Source organism: Bufo bufo, chromosome 8 (assembly GCF_905171765.1).
Source record: "Bufo bufo chromosome 8, aBufBuf1.1, whole genome shotgun sequence".
Lineage (NCBI taxonomy): Eukaryota > Metazoa > Chordata > Amphibia > Anura > Bufonidae > Bufo > Bufo bufo.
In genome coordinates, this window is record NC_053396.1 from 16969518 (window position 1) to 16988638 (window position 19121).

Genomic DNA, 19121 nt, shown 5'->3' on the forward strand with positions numbered 1-19121 from the left:
ATTGGCACGCGTGGAGCTTCACCCAGAACCCAATGTGAATTATTGTCCGTGTCTCAGGTTCTGAGCTGTTTACGAGCCAATTGTATGGAGAAAATGGCTGCAGACGAGGGCCCATATACCCTAGGGACAGACCGTGTAGCTGCTATGGGGCTATATTATAGTGATGCACTATGGGGGCATAATTACTGTGTGGAGGCTTTAAGGGGGCATAACTACTGTATGAGGTTACAAAGGGGGCATAACTACTGTGTGGGGGCACTAAGGGGAGTGGGTAGGATTGGACGTGTATAGATTGGGTAGAGTTAGAGGGGTGGCTTAGTGAAAAAAAAAAAACTTGCCCCAGCGATTGTCCTTCCTTGGGAGGTATGTTGTATATGAGGAACAAGAGGCTATACCGTAAATACGGGGCATCAGACATGGAGCGTACATGGAGCATGTAGATGGCACTGTACTCCGGAGCTCTGTGGCCATCATTTTATTTGCGCCCTGTACCTGACACCATCTAGAAGGAGACAAAAGCACTTTAAAAAGCAGGACAGAGAATACACATTAGAGGCTGCGGCCCTTTTTTGAAGGGAGGTGACCTTGTGACCATGAATACAATTTTAAGTTCCACCAGATTTGACCCCACCCAACCTGAGACATGATGCCATTTATAATACTGATGTCATCTTCTGTGGCACGTAGGCCTTAGGGCCTTCTAAAGTAACCGGGCCAAGGTGTGACCCTGCACACCCTATAGTCACACCACCGAGGTTGACCACTTTTTCTTTATAAAGTACGGTGAAGATCCTTAAAGAAGCTCAGACACAGCATGACTTAATATCATAGAGATTGTTTATTTATTTGGCTCCTCATTTGGTTATTACAGACATTTGGTGAGATGGAGGACTGTCTTGGCTTGTGTCAGGCTGAAGGTCACCATAGACTGGACATGTCATGAAAAACACTGAGTTACTAATTGATCTTTTTGGGGAATCCTGTGATCCCGCCACTTTGCAGGCAAGATATTAGATGCTCCCTCATCATCTGGTGCTGGAAGATAGCTGTGGGGTCACCATCATCGGTCAAGAACTTAAATGCAAACGCTATGGCGAATACCCCACAGTCATAACTGTTATTCTGCTGATCCACATTAAGAAATTTCAGGTGTTTCAGAGGCTCATGGACCATTACACCGTAGATGTTTGTTATCTGCTCACAGATGGATGGAGGCAGCTTGTTCTGGTTAATGCTGTCAGCCACTAGGATCTTTAAGGCAGGTTGTCAGCCAATGTACCCTGTCCTCATCGTAATGGATTTGCACTGCCTCCTTTAGTACACAGTACCCTGGAATCAGTAGAGCAGCGGCGGGCTGTAGGCCATCAAGGTCCTCAAACTGATTTTGCAGGAGCTCTTGGGCCTTGTTGATTATGTCGTCATCCAGCATGCCGTTCTGTCCGCTGCTCTTCAAGATTGATAAATGTTTTGGAGGCAGGTTGTCCTGTGGTCTACAGGTGTAGGCCCAGCTCCGTTCTTCCTAGATCTGTTGTAGATGGAGCAGACATGTTCTCTGCCACAGGTCTTTTGGCTGGTGGTAATGTCCCGGGCTGACTGTCCTTGGGGGGTTGGTGCTTTTCTTTTTAGACTGGCTGTGGCACCTTCACCAGATGCCTTCACGAGGTCTTTTGTCCAATATTGTAAGAGTCTCAAGATTTGAGGAGACATCACCTCTCACTGCTGAGCCGTGTTTTGGACGGGTCTTTCTATTCGTTCATCTACGGATCTTTGCTCTTTCTTTAGCAGGTCGTGACTTATGGACAATGAACAGCTCCACAGCATCAGTGTCCCGGGATCTTTTTTGTGGGGGTTCCCCACTTTCTGGTTTTCCTACAGGGACAGGTCTTGTGGTATAAGGGGCCCCTCGTGTCATGAAGACATAACTACTGTATAGGGGCACATAGGGGGCATGTCTACTGCGTGGGGGCACTGAGGGAACTGGGTGAGATTGGCTGTGGTATAGTAGATATGGGTGGAATTAGAGGCATGACTTTTTAGTGGGGGAAAAAAAAACTTGCCACTGCTATAGTCCCTCCTTGGGCTTTTCACAAGTTGACAGGTATGGGAAGGGCACAAAATATGAAACGTCCATAGCCAGCCATAGATGTGACACATTATGCCCGTTGGCAAAAAGAGTCTGTGATATAGGAATATTTTCTCCAGGAAAGTCGACAATATGAAGGGGCTATCAAAAGTGGTAAAGCAGTTGCCTATGGCAACCAATCAGATTGCAGCTTACATTGCTAAAAATAGTCTTAGGAAAATGAGAGCTGACATCTGATTGGTTGCTATGGGCCACTGCATCCATTTTCCTGTGATCCTGCTGTAATGGCCGCCGTGTAGGTTACCACACAACGTTTTCAGACTTCTGACAGGAAAATATCTCTTGGCCATCCACACCACTATATAATTAGGCATACCTCATATTCGGGAGTCTGAGAAAGCTGGGTCACAAGCCTTACAGGAGTAGTAATGGTGTCTATCACTGTTGTCACCCAGCTTTCCTTCCTTAGACGGTCCAAGGCCACTATTTGCTCAGTTGTGGCACTATTTTTGGAAGAATCCTAAGCAACCCCTTTAAGAGAGGGCAGCTAAGACCCTTTATACATCTTCCTTGAAGTAAATGGGGCAGAGCTGCAATACCACACACAACCAGTGGACAGGGTGTGGCACTATATTTTGGAAGAAATCAGCCTTTTTTTTTTCTGGTGCCAATGTTTTTGGGGAGAGTTTGCAATAGGTTCGGGGGGAAGGGTGACGGGTCAGCAACCTTCGGCACTCCAGCTGCTGTGAAACTGCAACTCCCAGAATGCACACCTGCTTGGCTGATCTTGTAACTCCCATAGAAAGGAAAGGAGCACGCTGGGAGTTGTAGTTTCAGAACAGCTGGAGTGCCGGAGGTTGCTGATATCTGATCTAGAGCAAAGGTTTGCAACCTGTGGCTTTTTAGGTGTTGCGAAACCACAATTCCCAGCATGCCTTGATACCTGAAGGCTGTAAGAGCATGCTGGGAATTGTAGTTTTGCAACAGCTGGAGAGCCACAGGTTGCAGGCCACTGATCTATAGTGAAAAAAAAAACTGGGGTTCTATGGGGAAATGTATGAGGAGCAATCCTGAGTTGCAGGTATATGTTGGGGAAATCCTTCCAATTTGCAATGGAAAGCAGTAACTTGGTGTGAACAGAGCCTAAGGCCTATTCCATCAGCAAGCTTTAGGCCCCTCGCAGACGAGTGTTTGTCACGCTGCGAGTCCGCAGCGCAGCTCCCGGCCTGAACTCCCAGCACTGACCGGGTCACAGAGCATTATATTGATTTATGATGCTATGTAACCCTTACAGTTCCGGAATGTATTAGATGACACTGACATAATCCTGTCAGTGTTATACAATACATTCCAGAACTGTAAGTCCCCTTTCACACGGGCGAGTTTTCCGCACGGTGAACGCATTGCACCCGCACTGAATCCGGACCCATTCATTTCTATGGGGCTGTTCACACGAGCGGTGATTTTCACGCATCACTTGTGCGTTGCATGAAAATCGCAGCATGCTCTATTTTGTGTGTTTTTCACGCAACGCATGCCCCATAGAAGTGAATGGGGCTGCATGAAAATCGCAAGCAAGTGCGGATGCGGTGCGATTTTCACGCACGGTTGCTAGGAGACGATCGGGATGGAGACCCGATCATTATTATTTTCCCTTATAACATGGTTATAAGGGAAAATAATAGCATTCTGAATACAGAATGCATAGTACAATAGGGCTGGAGGGGTTAAAAAATAATAATTTAACTCACCTTAACCATCTCCCGCCACACTAACGCCGATCGGCGTCAGAGTGGCGGCTCTCTCAGGTCACACTAACGCCGATCGGCGTCATCTCGCGAGACCCGAGATTTCGCGTGAACGCGCGATCGGTGCTCGGAAGTTATACTACAGCCTGCCAGCGATGATCATTCGCTGGCAGGCTGTAAATGTTAAACTAATCTCATCAGAAATGTATATCAGACGCTGTTTTGTTAACAGCGTCTGATATACCTGGTCCTCTGGTGGTCCCTTTTGCTTGGATCGACCACCAGAGGACGCAGGCAGCTCTGTAAGTAGCACCAATCACCACACATTACACTACACCCCCCCCTGCCACTTATTAACCCCTGATCACCCCATATAGACTCCCTGATCACCCCCCTGTCTTTGATCACCCCCCTGTAAGGCTCCATTCAGACGTCCGTATGTGTTTTGCGGATCCACGGATCCACAAAACACGGACACCGGCAATGTGCTTTCCACATTTTGCGGATCCCCCACATTGCCAGAACTATATAGAAAATGCGGACAAGAATAGGACATGGGTGAGAGAAATATCTCTGTAAGGCTGCGTTCACACGGGCGAGATTTCCGCGTGGGTGCAATGCGGTAGGTGAACGCATTGCACCCGCACTGAATCTGGACCCATTCATTTCTATGGGGCTGTTCAGATGAGCGATGATTTTCACGCATCACTTATGCGTTGCGTGAAAATCGCAGCATGCTCTATATTCTGCGTTTTTCACGCAACGCAGGCCCCATAGAAGTGAATGGGGTTGCGTGAAAATCGCAAGCATCCGCAAGCAAGTGCGGATGCGGTGCGATTTTCACGCATGGTTGCTAGGTGACAGTCTATAAACTGTATTACTTTCCCTTATAACATGGTTATAAGGGAAAATAATAGCATTCTGAATACAGAATGCATAGTACAATAGGGCTGGAGGGGTTTAAAAAAATAAACTCATTAACTCACCTTCTCCTCTTGATCTCGAAGTTCCCGGTCTCTTCTTTACTTGAGTTGTGGGCTAAAAGACCTTTGGTGACGTCAGATCACATGCTCCAATCACATGGTACATCACCGTGGTGATGTACCATGTGATTGGAGCATGTGATCTGACGTCACCAAAGGTCTTTTAGCCCACAACTCATCAGTAAACTCAACTCAAAGGTCCTTTAGCCCACAACTCAAGTAAAGAAGAGACCGGGAACTTCGAGATCAAGAGGAGAAGGTGAGTTAATGAGTTTATTTTTTTAAACCCCTCCAGCCCTATTGTACTATGCATTCTGTATTCAGAATGCTATTATTTTCCCTTATAACCATGTTATAAGGGAAAATAATACAATCTACACTACAACTAACCCAAACCTGAACTTCTGTGAAGAAGTTCAGGTCTGGGTACCAGTGTCGGTTTTTTATCACGCGCGTGCAGAACACATTGCACCCGCGCGATAAAAACTGAACATCGGAACGCAATTGCCGTCAAAACTGACTGCAATTGCATTCCTACTCGCGCGGTTTTGCCGCAACACACCGGGACGCATCCGGACCTAATCCGGACACGCTCGTGTGAACCCAGCCTAAATGACAACTTTTTACATTTTTTTATACAAAGTTGTCAATTTACAGAGATATTTCTCTCACCCAGCATAGGTATATGTAAAAATACACCCCAAAACACATTGCCCTACTTCTTCTGAGTACGGCGATACCACATGTGTGACACTTTTTTGCAGCCTATGTGCGTAAAGGGGCCGAAAGTCCAACGAGTACCTTTAGGCTTTACAGGGTTGCTCACAATTTAGCCCCGCCCAAAATGCCAGAACAGTAAACACACCCCACAAATGACCCCATTTCGGAAAGTAGACACCCCAAGGTATCCGCTGAGGGGCATAGTGAGTCCGTGGGAGATTTTTATTTTTTTTACCAGAAGTTAGAAGAAATGGAAACTTTATTTATTTATTTTTTTCCTCAGAAAGTGTCATTTTCCGCTAACTTGTGAAAAAAAATGAAATCATACATGAACTCACCATGCCCCTCCGCGAATACTTTGAGGTGTCTTCTTTCTAAAATGGGGTCATTTGGGGGTATTTATACTATCCTAGCATTCTAGCACCTCAAGAAACATGACAGGTGCTCAGAAAGTCAGAGCTGCTTCAAAATGTGGAAATTCACATTTTTGTACCATAGTTTGTAAACGCTATAACTTTTGCGCAAACCAATAAATATACACTTATTGGATTTTTTTTAATCTATGACATGTAGCACAATAAATTCTGACACAAACTTATATAGAAATTTAATTATATTTGAACAATTTTACCAGAAAAAGTTAAAAATACACTTTTTTGAGAAAATATTTGATTAATATCAGAAAAACAAAAAAATGTCAGCAGCAATCAAATACCACCAAAAGAAAGCTGTATTTGTGAGAAGAAAAGGAGGTAAAATTAATTTGGGTGCCAAGTTGCATGATCGAGCAATAAACCGTTAAAGTTGTGAAGTGCCGATTTGTAAAAAAGGGCCTGGTCACTAGGGGGGTATAAACCTGTGGTCCTTAAGTGGTTAATCCGGCTTCTCTTCTGTCTTCATCTGTGAGGAAAAGGACCTGTGGTGACGTCACTACGCTCGTCACATGTTCCATCACATGATCCATCACCATGGAAAATAATACAATCTACACAACACCCAACCCCAACCCAAACCCAAACTTCTGTGAAGAAGTTCGGGTTTGGGTACCAAACATGCCGATTTTTCTCACGTGCATGCAAAACGCATTAAAATGCTTTGCACTCGCGCGGAAAAATCGCACATTTTCCCGCGACGCACCCGCATCTTATCCGGGCCAAAAACATGACGCCCGTGTGAAAGAGGCCTAAGGGTTACATAGCATCATAAATGAATGTAATGCTATGCAACCCTGGCATTGCTGGGAGGTCAGGCCGGGAGCTGCACTGCGGACTCGCAGCGTGACAAACGCACATCTGCAAGGGGCCTTATATTGGTGGCCCTAGCAGCAAAAGGGCAGGGGAGGTGCAGAGCTGTGCACTGTGCACACAACATACAGATATAAAAGCTGTAAAAAATAAACCTGTAAATCATTTCAAAAGTTTATTTTATCAAATATGTCACTTTTCTCTCTTTTCTACTGTAGCTCTTTATGAACAAGGCAGTATGGTAGATGAGCGGAGCGCCACCACATGGTCACTGCCGAGAACAGTACATTGCATTTACAACATGAATGTCACAGATTGATAAGATTTAAACCTATTTCCTTGGGGACACTGACCTGGATTTTTTTTACAGCAAGGCTGATGTTGCTGCCAACTGTGATGGAGTCTGTGTAATGTTCTTGGCGGGCACAGACCCACAGGGGCACAGGTGAATCCCCCCTAAGGAAGCAGTGTACCCCACATGAGTAGCGCCTGGTTGCTCTACGTACAAATACGCAGCATATACATAATTACCAGCCCTTACGCATGTCTAGGAGGCACCTGGAAAAAATGAGAGACCTCCTTTTTGCGTTGTGGACTGTCTCTTTCGGATCGCAGACCCATTAAAGTCAATGGGTCTGCATCTATCTACAAGCAGTGTGCACACGGTTGTGTATTTGCGGTCCACAGCGCGGACACGGAGCACACACGTTCATGTGCATGAGTCCTAAAGTAGTTATAGTTGAACTTTTTGTTCAGACCCAATAAGGGAGCAATGGAGCCGGAACCTAGCAGTGGGGATCAGGTATGTATGTTTCCCTCTGCGGGTCTGGCCTTGTTGGAGGGTCTACCTGAAAGGCCCCTGGATGTGAACAACCTTTAAGAGTGAGGTCATATCTAGCAGCCACAGAGCAGTTGCAATGTGTTTGAAAACTCAACCATCTTGCACTAAAGCTGCTTACTGATGTGATTTTTGGCAACGCTGTGGCCGCTATTCATGATCTCACCCTTGGTGCCATAAATGCCATCTCTGGAATGTTCACCTATCGAGTGAATGGGATCCCACTAGTTCCTGCCCACTGCTTTCTCCATATACCTCAGTGGAGAACTATGCATGTGCAAACCCTGGTATTCTCCGGGTACTGTGCTGCACGGTCCTGATTGCGTACAGCATCAGGACGTAGTGTGCGCACCATGACCTGATGCTTTGTGACATCAGGTCACAGTGGAGCATGGGCCTGAAGAATGCAGGAAGAGCGGCTAGATGTGCAAAGTGGCGATGCTGTCCAGAGAGGTAAGTCATTTAATTATTCTTGGTCTGATTTTAGGTCTGATATTGGGGTCTGATATTGGAATCTGATCTGTGGTGTCATATATTGGGTCTGATATGGGGGGGTCTGATATTGGGTCTGATCTGAGTTCTTATATTGGAATCCGATCTGAGGTCTGATACTGGGATCTGATCTGAGGTCTGATATGGGACTCCGATATTGGGGTCTGAACTGAGGTCTGATATTGGGGTCTTCTTTGTCTGATATTGGGGTCTGATCTGAAGTCTGATATTGGGGTCTGATCTGAAGTCTGATATGAGGGTCTGATTTGATGTCTGATCTGAGGTCTGATGAAGATTGGGGGTCTGATCTGAGGTCTCATATGGGGGTCTGATCTGTGGTCTGATGAAAAAATTTATTTTCTTATAAAGAGAAAAATACAATATATACAAAATATAAAAAGATATTATGAAACGAGGGTAGGAATATTTTATACATTAGCTTAAACCAGCAGAGGACATATGTAAGAGAGCACAGCATGGAATCCCAGTAACTATAAATTACCTCCAATAAATGTGATATTTAATCTCCGTGATTGTAAAGTATGGATCCACTTCAGTTCTCTCCTGCGTAACATTTTCTCCCTATCTCACCCTCTCCTCACTATCCCCACAGAATACATTACTCTGAACCTCAACTGATTAACAGAATCCCCATTCTCTATTAAATGTTTCACCACCAGTAATTCCACCATCAATCTGTGTGAAACAATAAAGAATATTTATAAAAAAATATAAATAAATCTGTGTATTGTACTTTTATGCTTATTAATTCTTATTCTAATCTCCAAAGTTGTTCCTCCAACATATAGCAAACTGCATGGACACAGTGACCTGTATATAACACAGTCACATAGTAACTGTGGGTTACATCTCCATTCCTACTGATCTGGATAGATGAACCTCCATCACCCAGACAGCGTCTATTATTTGTATGGTTATTAGATGGTGTCCATTCAGTACAGCGTCCTGCAGATAATGTCCTCACCTCCAGTCTGGTTTTCTAAGGACATTAATGACTCATTAGCTAATTGGAGAACGTCCCTGCCTCTTTTACTTGTGTTTCAGTGATGCTCCAGGTTGTAATGAGTCGTAATGGATCTTGTTGTCCATAGAGTTCGGCTTCCTAAACTGCACTGGAAAAATAAAATGATTCTGATTTAGTTGCTATGGGTTGTGATGAGGTCAGGCTGGTCCACCAGTAGATCCTCCAGTGGGACCAGGTTCTGCTGCAGTTATGAGTTTGAGGGGTCCATCAGAATACAACTCCATTTGAAGAGACCAGGGAAGTGTTACCGCCTTGGGAGGAAAGTGTACTTTTTTAAAGTATCTGTCAGCAGTTTTGTCCCTATGACACTGGTTGACCTGTTACATGTGCACTTGGCAGCTGAAGGCATCTGTGTTGGTCTCATGTTTATATGTGCCGCATTGCTGAGAAAAATGATGTTATAAGACGTCTCCTGTAAAAATTGGGTTTTGTCACTGCTTTTGACTTCCCAATTGAATGGTGGAGGAGGTGGGGGCTTTTCAAACTGCTAATTGAAGGCATTGAATGGAGGCCTAGTGGCACTGAAATAGGTTGACAGGGGGGAAAGTATGTAATGGATGCATCCTTAAAAAAAAAAAAGCCTTCCTAACAATCAAATTGAATGCTACTGGGCACCCATGCCTTCCACCCTGCAGTCAGATTCCAAGCCGCTAGTATCCATGCCCCCCCCCCCCCCCCAGTCAAATTTCCTTGAATAAAACTGAGCACCAACAAAGTCAGCTGCCTACCCTAAAATGAGTGGTTGATAATGGTCACGTTGAGTACTCTAAGGTCCACAAATGCCACTGTATGTCTATACAGTGGGAAACATCTGAGCCTTTGGTTGGGTATATATGCAAAAAACAATGGCGGAATTACTGTTTTCTTTCAGCACGGCGGCTCAGTGGTCAGCACTGGTGTCTTGCAGCGCTGGGTCTCTAGGTTTGAATACGACCAAGGACAACATCTGCATGGAGTTTGTATGTTCTCCCGGTGTTTGCGTGGGTTTCCTCCGGGTTCTCCGGTTTCCTCCCACCACCCAAAGACATCCTGATAGGGAACTTAGATTGTGAGCCCCATTGGGGACAGCGTGATGCTAATATCTATAAAGCGCTGTGGAATATAGTAGCGCTATATAAGTGCAGAAAATAAAAAATCTAAAAAATTCCCCACCAAAAAATAAAAAAGATTTATGTACCCCAAAATACAATAGGCTGGTGCCTAATGGGGTTTTCCTATTAATAATACTTATCCCCTCTACATATGAGGGGATAAGTGTATGATCGTGGGGGGTCTATCCGCTGGAATCACCCAGTGATCATGAGAACAGGGGTCCTGGAGTCCCCTATGAGAAAGGAGCTCATGTGTGACCATGGGACTGCTGGAAATAGTGTTGAGTGCTGTCGTCAGCAGTCCCATGGAGTGGGGGTCACACATGTGCTCCTTTGCTCCAGGATCCTGTTCTCATGATCACTGGGTGATTCCAGCGGATAAACCCCCCTCCCCTCCACGATCATACACTCAGGGGGTACACCACCAATGATGTCAGGTAGGGGCAATAGGGGGGGCAGCGGAAGGGCCATGCGCAATGAGCGCTTTTATTGTGGCAAAGGGTTAGGTTACGAAATTGGCATGGTGGGGGGGCCGTTTCAGTTTTCGCCTCAGGCATCAGAAAGGCTAGGTGCACCCCTGCATACACGTATCTCCTGAGGTGGGGAGGGAATAAGTATTGTTAGTGGGAAAACCCCATTAGGCACCATGGAGCAGTGGCCACACGAGCTCCACTACTCCGTGACCCCTGTTTTCGTGATCGCCGTGTAGCCATCAGAGCTTTAAAACAAATTATTTTCTCAAGTCAGTCAGCAATCCCTCAACGTAGCACTGTGGCCTAGCACATAGAGCTTCATAGCAGACCCATCCATCGTACTGAAGATCTCTGCGCATACTCGCGCTTGCGCACAAGCATATTTGGAATCTGCACCACACGGATCTAGAATACAGAACTAAGCAACTCCAGTATCCTAGTCGCCTCCACAAGCCTTTCAGGTCACTTAGGGCATATAAACCTATGGTGCAATGTTAAATGTGGAAAGCACCAACCACTTGCACCTGAATGGTCAAATAGAAGGATATCTTTATTGAAAAGTCAAAAAATAATGCATTTTGGGGCAGAAGAGTGGAATAAATGTCTCTAGTTCATTCAATAGTCACTCGTATATGCACATTTTTGCAGCCATTGTCAGAAAAAATGTTCTCCCCCTTGGGGTAATATCGCATGCCCTTGGCAATTCTAGAAACAACCTCTTCATCTATTGTTCTTCCTCTTCGCTTCAGTTCTGCCCTCACACACATCTCCACATGCTCCAGTTCCAAAGGCAGGAAGGGCACAATGACGTCAATAACTTTTCTTTTAATAAGGTCGCATTTATAAAATTCACCTGTGGATAGAAACATGTCATCAAAATCACATTAATATACCCCATACATCACCTCTATATTTAAGAAGAGAACGCTGACCATGTTCCTCTGACCGTCGGCTAAGTGTGCACGGAAATCTCAAGAGAAATAGCTGTTGAGCAAACTATGTATGGTCAGGGAATGGTGGGTCACCATATGGGCAGGGGGACCTTTCAGCTTGAGTCATTTAAAGGGGTTTTCTGGGAGGTATGTATTGATGTTCTAGGCTCAGGTAGGTCATCAGTATGGGATCGGTGGAGGTCCGACATCAGGCAACCCTGACGATCAATTGTTTGAAGAGCGCCACAACCTTTTGCTAGGCCAGTGACATCATGTTCATCGGTCATATGGCTTATTTGCAGCTTACTTCCATTCAAGTGTATGGGCCAGTCATATGTCAAACCTGTATGCCTCACACAGTTTTTCGAAAATGACAAATCAGGACCACAGAATTTACATTTTTTTACACCTATTTTGCATCAATTCCTGAAAAAAAATGCATGGGCTCACACTACTCACTACACCATAATATGAATACCTTGAAGGGTGCAATTTTCAAAAATATCGCTCTGGAAGGCTTGTGCCTTTTCAAATCTTGCTTAGTCCAGCAAAACAAAAAATTATCAAAATTTCATTTAAAATTGTAAGCATTGGAAATAAAATAAAAATTGCTGTCAAAGTAAAGCAGACATATGTAAATATAACTTTTATATGACACTAGTACAGAATAAACATATACACTACTCACAAAACGTTAGGGATATTTGGTTTGTGGGTAAAATTTCAGGATGAACCTAAAATGCCCTCTAACCTTTACAGGTGAACTTAATGTGACCTTCTCTAAACCTTTGAATTCACATGTCCAACGTTTCAGTACTTTTTGTACAACTTGCTGTTCTCTAACAAGGAGCTTAACGGCAAAATTCACAACAGGTGTTTGATCCATGAAGCGCGCAAAAAATTTCCTGGTTCAATTAAAATTGTTATTTAAACAGTCCTCCTCATCATGCAGTTCACATTTCGACATCATGAGACCAAGACGACACCTAACAATTGATCAACTGTACCTAACCATTGCGAGGCTTCAAGCAGGATATTCTCAGAGGTACAGAGAGACTGGAAGAGTCACAGAAACGTCCTTTGTCCACTTCCCACGCTGATGACTGCATCATTGTGAACAATGCCCCGCGGAACCAGATGATGAATGCCACACAACTCCAGGCACATTTAAGGGAGGTGAGAGGCAACCAAGTGTCACGTCAGACCATTCTAAACCATTTACATCGGCATGTTCTGTGTGCTATGCGACCTGCAAGAGTACCTGACCGCACCACCAGGCACAGGTGTCATCATCTTTCATGGGCCAGGGAGCAACTACGCTGGATGAGGGACCAGTGGGACTCAGTGCTGTTTACTGATGAAAGTCGATTCACACAGAAATTATGACCGTCAGCTATATTGGAGGCGTCAAGGAGAGAGCTATGCATCATCAGCCACTGTTGTCACCAGCCGAGCGTTTGGTGGTGGTGGTGGGGGCAGGTGTGTCTTGTCAATACAGATCTGCCCTACAGTTTGTGAATGGTACAGTGACAAGCCCATATTACTTGAAGACCATCATTAATCCAGTCATTGTACCTCTGCATGAACAACACAGGCCTAATTAATCTTCATGGACGACAATGTGCCAGCTCATCGAGGTCGCATCATTAGGGAATGGCTGCTGGAGACTGGGGGACCTCAAATGGAGTGGCCTGCCCTTTCTCCAGACCTGAATCCCATTGAAAACCTATGTGATCAGCTGAGTCGCTGTGTAGAGCCTCGTAGCTCTGTACCCCAGAAACTCAATTACCTGAGGGCCGCCCTTCAAGAACAGTGGGATGCCATGCCTCAGCAGACATAAGTCTCCTTGTGAACAGCATGAGATGTCGTTGTCAAGCTGTAATTGATGCTCTAGGCAACATGACAAGTTATGCAGCAATGACAGGCTCCCCTTACATTATGAAAAATGGTCACATGAGGCAAGGAAAAATTGGTCAACGTCACAGCCAGTGATTGGCTGCGGGGATGTCAAACCGGATATTGACAGCGAGGGGACCGTGGCAGGCCTGGAGAAGAAGGAACAGGGACTCAGCATCAGGAAGCAGGTAAGTAAGCTTTCCTTTAGAGGTCCAGCCAAGTGAAGGGGTTTGCAAAAACACCCCCATTGAAAGGGTTAATGTATTTTGTCTATACTTACTTTTCATCGATTTCAGCAAATGTGAAGATAATTCATTTTCTATGTCGCAGAGTTTGATCTCCTCCCTTTTCTTTCCTTGCCTCCGATACTCCAAAGTCAAATCAGAGATAACGTCTGCTCCAGTATTACTAAGATATGAAACACAAAGGAATAAAGAATGATCAAACTATGGAATTTTACCTAATCCAGAAAATCTGGTAACATTCTAAGAGCATGGTCTAGAACATTAGCTAATCTGACTATGTAGAGGATGGTGAAAATGTCAAGCCATTCAATATGGTCCCATTCAAGTGGCATGACTTGGGCTGTAAGTCCATGTGTATGGTGGGCCGACCATCATTGGAGCTGTTGGAGACCATCACCCTCTATGGAGAACATAAATCTGGTGCAGAGCATAGTGCGAAGACTTTAGCTAGGTAAGCATAAAGCCACCATGAGAGAAGACTCCATGCTTCTTGGTCACCAGAATTTCCAGACTGATGCTTTTTCACCTGCGCCCCCAAAATAAGCTAAAACATAAAACAAGGGTATTCCACTGAGGGTGGCATTTCTTCTACGCAGCACTGCTCCTGCCCAGGTATCAGCCTCTTCCTAGTTCAGATTGACCATCTGTAGGGTTCAACTTCTTAGATGTCTAGGTTACCTCACAAAGATGAAAACGCTCCTTCTGTAAGACACACCACCAATATCGTCATGATAATCTAGATAAGGCATCAGGGAGTGTAAGAGTTCTGGGTGCATTTTGTCAGCGTCATCAAATATGAAGATGGAGCGGTCACAACGTGACACGTTCCCTTGGATCCATGCATGCAACTGGTCCTGTCAGTAAAGATAAAGCCATGGTTTCAGCAAAGTGTAGGTATCGTTTTGCATGTGGAATATGATGGACTTTTTCTGCCAAGTATGGCGCTCTTTAGAAACCATTTCGGTCCATGTGAGCAACTTTTTGTTCTTTCAGGACATTGGCTTTTTCTGGGCACAATGTGGATGCACTAAGGTACTCTGGATGTTGCCACTATGGGGCCACAATATGACTGTTTTTGTAAAGACTGCCTCAACATGGGCCTTTCTTGGCATGAGGAGGGTAGTATATGGTTTTGTGTTAGGACATATGTCACTATGTGGATGCTGGGGACTGACAAATGGTGTGTCAGCAGCAACCTCGTAATAATCACTGGACGCAAGCATTATAACAGACCAAAAATCCAGTCAGAGACGCAGAGGTGGTAGCATCCATACAGGTGGAGATAACTTGCGTTTATCTGCAGCTTCATGGATACTAGTTGGGCACCGTCTGGAAATGACTGGTTACTGTATGGACCATGCATCTAAGGGCAGGTGTGCACCTAGCCTTTTTGCTTACTGAGGCAGGAGGGTCAACTTGCCTCATGGATAGTGTGTCCCTGTCTAAAGGCCACTTAATGTGGAGTCATGCTTCTTCCAGGCTCCTATAGTGACTCCGTTTGGTTATGGTCTTGCTTGTACTCCGTCCTTTCCACAGTTGATATGTTCTTCTGCAAGATAGTTCCTAGTCCTCTAACTACACCGAGTTCTATTGTACTGACTCAGATAACTCACAAAAGGCTTGATATGTTCTTCTGCAAGATAGTTCCTAGTCCTCTAACTACACAGCTGGCTTTATGCATAAGAAACCTTGGCAAGAAACTTTTTGACCACCATGTTGGCATGTTGAGATCCATACAGCAGGACCTCATACACATTAGCGTAACAGCCTTTAAAACCCTGCCTCTAATTCATACCTAAGGCCTTATTCACACGTCTCTGTCCGTTTTGTGGACACAACTACCCAGAATGTGCCTCCTCCCTTTAGTCGATCCATTTTTTTGGCATCTGCAAAAGAATGCATTTAAAAAAAAAATTGTATGGATCTGTAAAAAATTGATCAAACAGAAATATTATCTGTCCACTGTTCTCAGTTTTCACAGTCCCATTGAACAGAATGAGGACATGCTGTCCGCACAGTAGTGCACACATCCTATGGAACAATGGTCCACGGAAAAAAACGGATGTCTGAATACATATATGAAATACAATGGACCGTGTGATGTCGTGAGGAGCACAGACAGTACACTGATGTGACTCACTGATCTGTGAAAAAGAAATAGGAAATCTACGTAAAGAAATTTACCAAGGCCGGTAGCTAGTTTTGGGGATGTCTGCGCAAGACTAAAACGCTGCGGATTTAGATGCAACAGATCTGCACCATGAGAGATTTTAGGAAATCTCATCAACACGTTGCAAATAAAAATCCACAGCAAATCTGCAGGTGACTGGCATAGATCTGTCTCAGATTGTTTTGCCGTAAGTTACGACCCGTGTGCACATACCCCATGACAGGATTTAGGTAATACAGTAGATCCATTACCTTGTATGTTTCCACTTGACTTTTATGAGGAAAAACAGCCGGTGCCACGATGTTATGCACAAAGTTGCTCTTGGCGCCCCTTGGATTAAAGTGTTTGGCCAGAATCTGACTGACGTAAGTCTTGCCGCTGCCGGTCAGCCCGTGAAAGGAGAGGACGAGGGGTTTGAGACGTTCTTCATTCTGCATTACTTTGACGGTGTCCAGGTCATACTGCAGACCTGGAAGAATAGATGATCGTGTTGATATCGATAAGACTGGTGCCAACAGGGCGCAAACACTACGCTGGCTAGCGGTGTGGCCTGGCACACGTACAGCCTTTGGCTATAATCACCAATGGCTCCATTCACTGACAGCGAGAACTTGAAAATAGTGAAGCGAAACACAAAGGACGTGGGGCTGATACATTTTGCCTTCACGCTCCTGACATCCTAGGGTGATTCTGCCAGGGGGAGCTGAGGTTACAACAGGGGATGTGTATTATTACATGGCGGTAAGGGCTCATGCAGACGAACGTGTGCCGCCCCTGCATTGTGTGGAACGTCCGTGTGGCTGGCGCAGACAGATGCCGACCCATTCAAGTGATCTGTCCGCACTGCAAAAAAATAGAACAAGTTCTTATTTTTTTTTGTGGTGTGGAGGCATGAACAGAAAACCCACGGAAGCACGCTGTAGTGCTTTTGTGGGGTTCCGGGCCTCCGTGCCTCACCGCACCTTCCGGATTGCAGACTCATTCAAGTGAAAGGATTGCTGCCCATTGTCACAATCGGCCATATTGACCACAGGGTTCACACGAGCCATATACAAGTTCTGAACAGGATCGTTTGGGCGCCAAGCATTTGGCTTTCTATAACAACCTGCTGCGTGTGAATACACCCCGGGATGAGATCTCCCCGAATCCCACCGTTACAGCAGTCTTACTTTGCCGCCTGCACTGTAAATGTACATCCTGGTGCAAGAAGGGAGCTGACCTAAAGGGGTATTCCCATCTGGGACATTGATAGTGTACATCTAGATTATGCCATCAGTGTCGGGCCCCATTGAAGTGAACGGAGAGCACAGCGTGTTCTCCATTCACTTCTATGGGAGTTCTGATAAATCCCTGAGCTCCGGCTTGGCAGTCCTATAGCGGTGAATGAAGAGGTGTCCGTGCTTCCACTGCAGGACTTCCAAAAACAGCTGAGCGTTTGACTATTTTTGAAATTCCCATAGCGGTAAATGTAGGACGGCTGCGCATGCGTGCTGTTCTCTGTCCTATCTCCATTGCTACTGACATGCCATCAGTGTCCCAGATGGGCAAGACCCTTTAAGGGGACTAACCCCCACCCCAATGCACTGACTGTAGGGGTCCTCTTTTCCCCTGCAGGGACTGTTACCTGTGACGTTGATGACGCCCTCTGTAGGACAGCACTCACAGCTCGCGGGCACTCCACTCGTATAACAAGCCAGGCGATCACATGACGGCCAGAAACTGGCATCTATTAAAGAGACGACAGCAAAGATTTGGTATAAATCTTGTAGCCACTTCATAGCTCTGGTGAACTTTACTTGCAAGATCCAAGTGACAACCCGGGAGATGATCTGGATCTATTCTTGTTTTCACTTTCATTTACTTTTGCTGTAATGTCACTAAACCGGTCCGATCAGGTGTGTCCCTAGCAGTCGCCCCACCTGATTCCTAAAGCCAGATCACTGCCTGTAAAATAAAGACAGCACGATATCATGAGTCACGAGGACGCCTTCACGCGCAGCGGATTTGGTCGCAGACATTTGCGAGACTGAATATCGGATCCATTCATTTGAAAGGGATTTGCAGAAATCCACGCACTTGCTGCCAAAACAGCCCCATATATGAATGAATGGAAGAGCTTTTCAGTGGCTAAAATTTCTGCAACTAACTTGTGCCACAAGAGGTAATAGGGTTAACTCCGTCCTGCCCCCTTCAGCATTACCTGTACCGTCACTATTAGCAGACAACATACACGGGAAACCAAAATGGAAAGGAAAATAAAAGGTGAAGATTCCACATCGCCATCTAGTGCTGCTCACTGGTACTGCATGTTTTTAAAAATCACTTTTTATTGTTTTTATCCCCTCTGTTTTGCAGTTATGAATGAACTTCTAGCAGTTTGCATTGAAGGCCCAGATGGGTGTTCCTGATTGGGGGGGGGGGGGTGTCCTTGCATAGTCAGACTGTGCAGACAGTGCCAGACTGTGCAGGACCCCCCCCCCCCTCCAACTGGTAACATCCACCTGGACCTTTACTGCAAACTGCTGGCAATTCATTAAGAAACTTCTAGCAGGAATAATAAAGGAATGGCACATCACAGAATTATAAGATGCAACACCTGTTTACCCGATAGGTGCTGGAGGTAAAACCTGGACCGAGCAGGCACTGATGACACCACATCATGTACAGTTTTTAGGCCCTTTCACACATATATTGGTACAAAAATGTGTCACGGCAGTAATAGCTACCATTATGTCTGAACACCCCTTCATTGCTGGACAAAACTCAGTTTCTAAATGTGAAACCCGTTTCCCAATAGCTTTTTTCTAAGCTTAGGCTACTTTCACACTGGCGTTTTTACTGGATCCGGCAAGGCTCAGCAAAAACGCTTCCGTTACTAATAATACAACCGTCTGCTTCCGTTATGAACGGATCCGGTTGTATTATCTTTAACATTGCAAAAACGAATCCGTCCCAATTGACTTGCATTGGGGGTAATGCCGGATCCATCTTGCTCCCCATCCCAGGAGGGAAAGCAAACTATTAACATGAAAACTATTTCAAACTATTAACATGAACTTAGATTGTGAGCCCCATTGGGGACAGCTTGATGCTAATATCTATAAAGCGCTGCGGAATATAGTAGCGCTATATAAGTGCAGAAAAAGTGTATGATCGTGGGG

General features: G+C 45.2%; 1 protein-coding gene across 1 annotated transcript; it reads right to left on the reverse strand.

The window, feature by feature from the left end:
* Nucleotides 1-11246: 11246 nt before the first annotated feature.
* Nucleotides 11247-18133, reverse strand: LOC120977069 (torsin-1A-like). The gene is made up of 5 exons (XM_040404829.1): nt 17585-18133; nt 16212-16429; nt 14469-14644; nt 13826-13953; nt 11247-11570 (listed from the first exon to the last, which is right to left on the reverse strand). Exons 1-5 carry the CDS (start codon nt 17736-17738, stop codon nt 11329-11331), a joined length of 918 nt encoding a protein of 305 aa, XP_040260763.1. The 5' UTR covers nt 17739-18133; the 3' UTR covers nt 11247-11328.
* Between the last annotated feature and the right edge of the window lie 988 nt (nt 18134-19121).

Excerpts from the sequence above, each read along its gene's own strand:
- LOC120977069 (XM_040404829.1), bottom strand. The coding sequence starts at position 17,738 with ATGAAGTGGCTACAAGATTTATACCAAATCTTTGCTGTCGTCTCTTTA. Across the intron at positions 14,645-16,211 it reads GTCAAGTGGAAACATACAAG|GACCAGTTGCATGCATGGAT; the intron begins GTAATGGATCTA and ends CTTTACTGACAG. Across the intron at positions 13,954-14,468 it reads AGCGTTTTCATCTTTGTGAG|TAATACTGGAGCAGACGTTA; the intron begins GTAACCTAGACA and ends TTCATATCTTAG.